The 9726-nt window shown below is 57.3% G+C and overlaps 1 protein-coding gene across 1 annotated transcript in view; it reads left to right on the top strand.

Moving 5' to 3' along the window:
• SIN3B (SIN3 transcription regulator family member B) overlaps positions 1-8744 on the top strand; it is a gene marked incomplete in the record, with an annotated part of 50449 nt that extends 41705 nt beyond the window's left edge. The window contains 8 exon segments of the mRNA XM_014587292.1: positions 3377-3541; positions 5609-5782; positions 5999-6091; positions 6920-6983; positions 6986-7007; positions 7686-7890; positions 8243-8313; positions 8315-8744. Of these exon segments, the coding sequence (XP_014442778.1) occupies positions 3377-3541; positions 5609-5782; positions 5999-6091; positions 6920-6983; positions 6986-7007; positions 7686-7890; positions 8243-8313; positions 8315-8744 (1224 nt within the window).
• Positions 8745-9726: the final 982 nt, after the last annotated feature.

Below are 9726 nucleotides of genomic sequence, written 5' to 3'. Positions count from 1 at the left end.
TGGTGAGAACAGCAAGCCAGAATGAGAGTCCTCACTAGAACCTGACCATGTTGATACCCTGATGTGAACTTCCAATCTCCAGAACTGTGAGGAAATAAGTGTCTGCTGTTTTGTTTTATTTTGAGAGGTTTCTTCCTATTGGGCATGTGCGCTTGCCAGAGAGACAGAAAGTGAGAAATCACCCCCCGGGGTGGGGGTGGCTATGCCATAATCCCTTCTCCAGTCTCCGTTGGGATTTTGGAAATGCACACACACGCGCCTGGCGTGAGTTTGAAGCCGCTGGGTCCGGGACTCGAACTGCAGTTGACGATGTGGGAACCCAGCGACGGAACCATTATTATGCCATCTGTTGGTCCCCGGACATGTTGTTTTTTGGGGTCTTTTTAAATTTATATTTATTTAATTAATTTATATAATTATTTATTTTATATATTCATTCATTTAGTTTTTAATTTGACCAAAGACAAAGTGAGAGCGAGAGCGAGAGGAAGTAAGAAAGCAAGCCACCGGGTCTGGGAATCGAACTGTTGTGTGCCATATGGGAGTTCAGCACCATAACCACCATGCCACCTGCCAGCCCTGGCTATTTTTTTTTTTTTTTTTTTCCTGGGTTTTTTTTTTTTTTTTTTTATTAAAGAGTGCATATGCACGTGCTTGTCGGATAGAGACAGGCAGAGAAAGAAAGTGAAATGCCACCCGCCCAGGGGTTCACCACGCCATAACCCCTTTTCCTGGGATTTTGGGCACACATGCACACACACTTGACATGATTTTTGAGCCACCGGGTCTAGTACTCGAACCATGGTCGGCCACGTGGGAGTCTAGCGCCTCAACCACTGTGCCATTTGCTGGTCAAATGTTTTTGTCGTTTTTTTTTTTTTTTTTAACTTGCTGTAGGGCATGTATGTTGCCTAGAGAGGGGAAGTGAGAATTCAACTCCTTGGGGGCTGTCCACACCACAGTCCCATCTCCTCCCAGGGTTCTGGGCCTGCGTGTACGCGTGCTCAGCGTAATTTTTCAATCCTGGGTTTGGGATGAAACACACAGTCAGCCCTGTGGGGTCCAGGTGCCTTACCACGTCACTGACTGACCCGTCTTTCCGATTTTTCATTTCAAAGTAAGTACACACCCTTTCAAAAAGTTCATGGGAAAATGGAATGAAAAGTCCCATGGTTTTTTTTCTGTTTTGTTTTTTTAAACTTACTTTATTACTTTATTTCATTTTTGTTTATTCATTCATTCATTTTAATTTGACCAGAGAGAGAAAGAGAGAGGGGGGAAAGTGAGAAAGCAAGCCACCAGGTCTGGGACTCGAACCATGGTCAGCCATGTGGGAGTGTCCTTTGCCTCAACTACCATACCACCTGCTGGTCCCCAGTCTCGGGTTTTTTTGCAGTCTGCATACACGTTTCATACAAGCTCTCTGTAGACTTCTGGTAGTACCTTTTCTTTTTTTCTTTTTTCTTTTTTTTTGGAGAGGTCTTTGCTATAGGGCACGTGCTCTTGCCCGACAGACAGAGAGAGGAGACAGACAGAAAGCGAGAAATCACCCCCTAGGGGGATGGCCATGCCCCAATCCCTTCTCCTCCATTCTCCTCTCGGGATCTTGGGCACGCACGCACACGCGTGCGTGAGTTTTAAGCCACCGGGTCCAGGATGCAAACCGCGGTCGACTACGTGGGAGTCCAGTGACATAGCCATTACGCCAACTGCTGGTCCTGTACCTTTTATTTTTTTAAAGCTTTTGTTCCCCCATGAAAGAGAAAGAGGCACCCCAGCAGGCTCCTCAGGCCAGTGTTCATGCCTAGCCAGCTTGAATCACAGGGACATACGTGTATCTGACATGTGCAGGGAGACCCAGGACACGAACCCAGGACCTGCTCAAACGGGTCCAGCACTGCAGATCGGCATTGCCTCTGCATCCCAGGCTGGCCCCTAGTTACTGGGTCATCAGGAAAGTCTTGACTTTTTTTAAATTTTCTGTTTTTATATTACAAAAATGAATCATGGCTTTTTTGACAACCCAGCGTAAAGGGGAAATCAGACAGGAAGTCACCAGCTTAGTCCAGATTCCCACGGACCCTTCGCCCTGCCTCTCCTCACCGTGGGTGACACCCAGTCCAGACCAGGGAACCACATCCGCCAGCCCCACCCTGGCCGCTGCAGCTTCTCACCAGCCTTTCCCAGCCAGTAAAGAAAGCCACCGTGAGGGTCTATCATGTTGCTGGACTCCCATGTTGTTGACCGCAGTTCAAGTCCCGGACCCGGTAGCTTAAACTTATGCCGGGCGCGTGTGCGTGCATGCCCAAGATTCCGAGAGGAGAATGGAGGAGAAGGGATTGCGGCGTGGCCATTCCCCCGGGAAGTGATTTCTTGCTTTCTGTCTCTTTCTGGCAAGCGCATGCGCCCTATAGCAAAAAACCTCTCCAAAAAAAAAAAAAAAAGCTACCTTGGGCCAGCAGGTGGCATAGAGATATGGTTTCTGGATCCCACGTGGCCAACTGCACAGTTCAAGTCCTGGACGTGGCAGCTTGAAAAACATACCAGGAGTGTGTGTGTGTGTGTGTGTGTGTGTGTGTGCGCCCAAAATCCTGAGGAGAATGGAGAAGGGATTGGGGTGTGGCCACCCCACTGTGTAGGGGGTGATTTCTCATGATCCAGCCCCTTGCCTGTTTCTCTCTCCGGTGAGCACATGCGCCCTGTAGCTAAAATTAAAAAGCCACCATGGGGACCAGCAGTTACCATAATGGCTACGTCACTGGACTCCCATGTAGCCAACCACAGTTCAAGACCCAGACCCGGTGGCTTAAACTCACGCCAGGCATGTGTGCGTGCGTGCCCAAGATCCCAAGAGGAGAATAAAGGAGAAGGGATCGTGGCGTGGCCATCCCTCCCGGAGAGTGATTTCTCACTTTCTGTTTCTGGTGAGCACACATGCACCCTATAGCAAGAACCTCTCCCAGAGGGAAAAAAAATACCACCACATCTGAGTTCCGTAGGCCTTTTTATCTTTTTTTTTTTTTTTAATTTGCTGCTGTGCATATTTGCCCACCAAAAAGTCAGAGAGAGAGGGAAAGTAAGAAAGCTAGCCGCCAGGTCTGGGGCTCGAACTGCAGTTGGCTGTTTGTTTGTCCAGCGCCGTATCAACCACGCCACCTGCTGGCAGTCTTAATGCCAACCTGAGTCACAGGGCTGAGCCAGGGCCCCAGGTTAGGCAGCTTCGTGGAGGGTGGTGGGAGGCAATTCCAGATTGACCTGGTGGGGGGCTCAGCCAGGCCCCATGGGGGCTTCTCAGGGCGAGGACCTTCGGCCTGGCCTCCCAGGGCCGGCGTGGGGCGGGTGGAGTGAGGCCGTGCCGTCCTGCCCCCCAGGTGAGGTGGAGCTGGAGGAGTATTACCCGGCCTTCCTGGACATGGTGCGGAGCCTGCTAGAGGGCAGCATCGACCCCACGCAGTACGAGGACACGCTGCGCGAGATGTTCACCATCCACGCCTACATCGGCTTCACCATGGACAAGCTGGTGCAGAACATCGCGCGGCAGGTCAGTGTGAGCATGCGCGCGGGTCGGCCCGCCCCCAGCCGGGCTCCTCTGTTAGGACTTTGGAAATCGGCCCTTCCTTCACCCCCACGGCGGGAGATCGGCCCTCTGGTTGGTACTTTTGTTGTTGTTGTTGTTAAAGAATTATTTTAGGGGCCAGCAGGTGGCATGGTGGTTGAGGCACTGGACACTCCCACATGGGCGACCACGGTTCGAGTCCCGGACCTGGTGGCTTGTTTTCTCACTTTCTCTCTCTCTCTCTGGTCAAATTGAAATGAATGAATGAATGAATGAATAAATAAGTCTCTTAAAAAATGTAATGAATGAATAAATTCTAAGAATTATTTAATTCTATTGATTTATCTATGCATTTTACTTGACCAGAGAAAGAGAGAGAGAAAGCAAGCCGCTAGAACCGGGACGCAGACCGCAGTCGGCCATGTGGGAGTCCACTGCCCTTAGTGACCTGCCAGCCCTTTTGTTTTTTTAGATTAAGGTGAAGTTTATATCCCATGAGATTCGCCACTTAGAGTCCCGCGGGTGGCATAGTGGCTAAGGCACTGGACTCCCACATGGTCAATGGTGGTTCGAGTCCTAGATGTGGAGGGCTTGTTTTCTCACTTTCCCTCTTTCTCTCCCTTTCTCTGTCTCTCTCTGGCAAGTGCTCATGCCCTATATCAAGTTTAAAAATAATGATCATAAATAAGGTAAAATAATTTTTTTTTGGAAAAATTCCATATTTAAAGTGTGCAGTCATGTAGCATTTAGTACACCCAGGGTGTTGTGCAACCAGCTCTGTCTAGTTCTAGAACGTTCTCATCCCCCTCCCCGACCCCCTGACAACCACCAGTCCACTTCCTGTCTCTATGACCTGCCTGTTGGGGACATGTCACATCAGCGGATCCCACACTGTGTGGCCTTTGGTGTCTGGCTTCTCTCACTCAGTGTCACATGTTCGAGGCTCATCTACATTGTAGCCTGGGTCAGGGTCCTTCCTTTTCATGGCTGCGTAGTATTTCACCGTGTGCATGTATGCATTGTTTAGCCAGTCATCCTGTGACAGACCCGTGGGTTGTCACTGTTGACGGGGTATTGTGACAAGCTGGTGTTTCAATCCCAGGCAACTTTTCTGTTTGTTTTTTTTTTTATTATTTAAGAGAGAGAGTTTTGATATAAGGCTTGTGTGCTCATGAGAGAGACATAGGGACAGAAAGCGAGAAGTCACCCCCCGGGGAGATGGCCATGCCGCAGTCCCTTGTCCATTCTCCTCTCGGGCTCTTGGGCATGGCCGACTGCATGGGAGTCAGCGACATAGCCATTACGCCACTGCTGGTCCCTTTCTGTGTGTTTTTCACACAGAAACCCAGACAGGGTTTGCTGGGCTGGCCCGGTTTGGCCTGGTTTGGTCGGATTTGCTCTGATCCGGTCTAGTCTGGTCTGTTTTGTTTCAGTCTGGTCTGCTCTGGCTTGATCTGGGTTGTTTTTTGTTTCTTTTTTTTGTAAGCGAGATTTTTGCTATAGGGCACATGTGTTTGCTGGAAAGACAGAGAGATAGAGAAAGCCAGAGGGGACCAGCAGTTGGCGTAATGGCTATGTTGCTGGACTCCCATGTAGTTGACCATGGTTCGAGTCCCGGACCTGGCGGCTTATATTCATGCTGAGCGTGTGTGCACGCATGTCCAAGATCCCAAGAGTGGCTTGGTCCAGTTTGAGTCTGGTTTGCTCTGATCTGAGCAGGTACCCGGAGGCCGTGGTCCGGCCTCTCTGGCCTGGTTGGTTCGGTCTGGTTTGCTCTCGCGCGGCCTGACTCAGCCTGGCTCAGACGCCATGGCCTTCTAGGCTCCATGGGGGGATGGCGGGAGGGCGCGGGCACCCAGTCCTGTCCTCCCACCAGCTGCACCACCTCGTGAGACGCCGCGGCCTTCTAGGCTCCATGGGGGGTGGCGGGAGGGCGCGGGCACCCAGTCCTGTCCTCCCACCAGCTGCACCACCTCGTGAGACGCCGCGGCCTTCTAGGCTCCATGGGGGGTGGCGGGAGGGCGCGGGCACCCAGTCCTGTCCTCCCACCAGCTGCACCACCTCGTGAGCGACGACGTCTGTCTGAAGGTGGTGGAGCTCTACCTGAGCGAGAAGAAGCGGGGGGCCGCCGGCGGGAACCTGTCCTCCCGCTGCGTCCGCGCTGCCAGGGAGACCAGCTACCAGTGGAAGGCGGAGCGCTGCATGGCCGACGAGAACTGCTTCAAGGTGAGAGGCCGGAGGCCGGCCCGGACACTCGGCTCTGCAGTCGTGCCTGGCCGGACCCTGCTGTGGCCACTGGGCGGTCTCCGAAAACGCATGCACCATTTGGCGTAGCTCTGGGACGCCGGGGAGGGCTGTCGCCGAGCCTGGGCACACCCGGGGCCGCGGAGGAGGCCGCGACTAAGGCCTGGCGCCTCAGCCTGTCCCCCACTCCCGTCCCAGGTGATGTTCCTCCAGCGCAAAGGGCAGGTGATCATGACCATCGAGCTCCTGGACACCGAGGAGGCCCAGACTGAGGACCCCGTGGAGGTCCAGGTGAGGACGGGCTCCCACCCCGAGAGCCCCACCACACACGCCAGCCCAGCACCTTGTCCGCTCAGAGCGCCCTCCCCCTGCGGTTTATGTCTTGACTTGTTTATTTTAGAGAGAGATTTTTTTCTATGTGGCATTTACTCACCAGAGAGACAAGAAAGTGAGAAATCACCCCCCGGGGGGACAGCTGTGCCACAATCCCTTCTCCTCTCGGGATCTTGGGCACACACGCACACGCACCCGGCGTGAGTTTAAACCACCAGGTCTGGGACTCAAACCGCAGTCAGCTACCTAGGAGTCCAGCGACGTAGCCGTTTCGTCAACTGCTGGTCCCCGTGTATTGATTTCTTCAATGAGCAGTGGAGGGAGACAGGGGGACAGCAGCCCCAGCAGGGCCCAGCGCTGCAGCCTGTCCCCAGCTCTCTCGGGGAGGCCTCGGGGCATGAGCTGGCACCTCCCAGCCGCACGTCCCAGGGCAGGCGCCTCACTCCCACGCTGCTGGTCTCTCCCTCTTCACGCCTCTGTGTCCCGGTCCCACGGTCCCTGTGAGCAGCCCCTGCCCCCATGGGACTCCTCAGAGGCATCGGTGCCCAGCCTGGATCGAGGCACTACGGCGAGAGGTGCGGCTGTCACTTGTCTCGGTCCCAGCCTGGCTGTGCGTGGTCTCTACGGCCAAGTCCTCCATGGAGAGCTGGAGTGAGGTGGCCTCCATCGCAGATTGGGCCTCTAGGCTCCTTACGCAATAAGGGCAAAGGGCCCCCCGAGCACAGGGTCTGGGGCGAGCGGCCCACGGCCCGGTGCGGGGGAGTCAGCCCTCGCTCTCCCCACCAGCACCTGGCCCGGTATGTGGAGCAGTACGTGCGGACCGAGGGCGCGTCCAGCTCACCCACCGAGGGCTGAAACCCGTGTTCCTGCAGAGGTGAGGCCCCGCTCGGGCATGGAGCCGAACGGCCATCTGGGGCCCTGCTCCCTCGAGGCTCAGGATCTGGGCCGAGCAGAGCAGTGAGCCCAGGGTGGCCCAGGGGAGCCCACAGGAGTCCCAGCCAGGGTGCACCCCTGTGACACCCACCGAGGGTGTGGAGGGGTCAGGTCAAGGCCGTGGGTGGGTAGGTAGGCGGAGGCAGTGAGCATACGGCCCTGGACTTCTATGGCCTAGAAGAAGCTTCTAGAACTTCCAAGATCAGAGACAGGTGAGGGGCCAGATTCCAAAGCATCTCAGGCGGGGTTATTTGGGACAAGGTGCATGCCCTTGGCAGGGACAGAGAGGGACACTAAAAAATGACCCCCATGGGGCATGGCCGTGCTGCAGTCCCTCCTCCTCCATCTCCTCTTGGGATTTGGGGCGCACACACCTGCCCAGCGTGACTTTTAAGCCACCGGGTCTGGGACTCAAACCGCAAGGCCCGCCATGTGGGATCCAGCACCTTCATGTCCACACCACCTGCTGGCCCCGGGGTGGTGGCTCCTGTCTCTTCACCTTGCGTTTCCCAACTCCCACCTGGGAGGCGTGTTCGTGGGGGCCTCAAGGCTTTCCCGCCAGCAAACCGTCCTCTCCTTCCCGTTGCCTGGCGTCCGTCACGCCGCCCCCGGCCCCCAGGAACCTCAAGAAGTTCCGGCGGTGGCAGTGTGAGCAGGTGCGGGCCCTGCGCGGCGAGGCCAAGAGGTCGTGGAAGCGGCTGATCGGGGTGGAGAGCGCGTGCGACGTGGACTGCCGCTTCCGGCTGGGCACGCACAAGATGGTGTTCATCGTCAACTCCGAGGACTACATGTACCGCCGTGGCACCCTCTGCCGCGCCAAGCAGGTGCCCCCTCCGCCCCGCCTCGGGGGTGCTGGGCCACCTGGACCAGCCCCTCGTGTCTCGGGTCTGGGGTGTCTGAGCCGTCCCTATTACCCCATGAACCTCAGGGACCTGGGGTCCAGCCCACGCCGTCCTGGGGTGCCTGGGCCGTCCTAGTTCCCCTTTCACATCTTAGGGACCAGCCCACACCCTGGGGCTGCCTAGCCTGCTCAGAGTGCCCCTCACATCTCAGAGGTTCAGGGCCTGGCCCACGCCGTCCTGGGGCACCCGGCCTTCCCTGCCTGCCCCGTGGGACCTGGGGCCTGCCACGCCGTCCCGGCTGCCCGCCACCCTGACCTCAGCCCTGTCCCCGCAGGTGCAGCCCCTGGTGCTCCTGCGTCACCACCAGCACTTCGAGGAGTGGCACGGCCGCTGGCTGGAGGACAGGGGAGCCCGCCAGCCTGGTGCAGGACTGGCTGATGGGTGAGGAGGACGAGGACATGGTGCCCTGCAAGACGCTCTGCGAGACGGCGCACGTGCACGGCCTGCCCGTGACCCGCTACCGCGTCCACGACAGAGCCGGGCCCGCCCCTGCCCGGCCCCCCCTCGCCGCTGGGCCAGGGCCACGGGGCACCACGGCTCTCGGGGCCCCAGCCCGCCACTGTGCAGGGGCCGAGCTTGGAGCAGGGCCCTGCCGGTCCCCAGCGGCTCCTTGGCCTCCCTGGGGCCTGTCCTGTGCCAAACCTGAATCCACCAACCTTGCACCTGGGGCTCCGCCTCCGCCTCGCTGGGCAGGGCGAACGAGCCGGCCAAAGGACGGGACCCTGTGGGCACGCCTGCCCTGGCCGCCTCTGTCACGTGCCAAACCCCTGGGCTGACGGGAGGCACCACCAGGCCTGTGGCCGTATGGTGTTTTGGAAACGTCACAGGACAAGGTTCGCGTCCAAGGGACTTTGCGAAGGAGGGGCCGGGCCCTGAGTGGAGTCACTTGAAAAGTGAATCCTTCCAAGTGTCCTGAGACCCACCAGAGACGCCCCACGGTTCAGGTGTCAGCTTGACCCAGTGGTCACTCCGAAAGCCAAACCCTCGGGGTCCCATCCTGACGTCGCGACAAAACCTGCCGTCGAAGACCCCGGTCTGGATGACAGACGCCATGCCAGGTGTGGATCGGGCAGCCGGGCTGAGCCCGTGAGGGGAGAGGGTTCGGAGAGGGCTCCTCCGACATTCCCTCCAGGCCTGCGCGGCCCCGCCCCGGACAGGCCCAGGGTCAGGGTCATGCACCCGAAGTGAACATTCTAGAAACATATACGCACACGCATCTATTTATTCCTTTACGTCCTCTTAGTGGTTGTAACTTTTGTGAGGCCCAGTCCCGAGGCTTCTTGGGGGGGAGATCTCTCTCTCCGAACCCCCATGAATCTGCCCCAATACCCCAGTTCCTGCAGCTGCCACCCAAGGAGCTGGGCAGCCCAACCTCTGCCCGTCCCAGGACCCACACCGTGGGTGCCCCATGGGTCGCTTTCTTCCCTTCGGAGCCACCCAGGACTTTCTGTGCCAAGAATCCCAGCTCTCTCAAACTCTCTCTAAACCACCAAGAGAGCCCCCCAATCCCGCCACAGACTGGTGATCCCCCGCAACCCACAAGCTGCCTCTGTCCGGCCATCGCCCCCATCCGCCCACAGCAGAGATGCGACAAACTCATGATCTCGGGAAGCAGAAGCGTGTTTCTAGAAGTTTCCCGTGGAACCCGAGACTCCCGACGCCTTCGACTTCGGGCCCCAGCGATTCCAAGGCTGAGGCCCGGCCCAGGCCGCCCCCTGGTTCTCCCCAAGTGCAGGTGGGTCAGGGGCACTTGGGTAC

Source organism: Tupaia chinensis, unplaced genomic scaffold, assembly GCF_000334495.1.
Source record: "Tupaia chinensis unplaced genomic scaffold, TupChi_1.0 Scaffold000201_1, whole genome shotgun sequence".
Lineage (NCBI taxonomy): Eukaryota > Metazoa > Chordata > Mammalia > Scandentia > Tupaiidae > Tupaia > Tupaia belangeri.
Note: the sequence above shows the minus strand (reverse complement) of the source record. Positions and strands in the feature narration are given on the sequence as shown.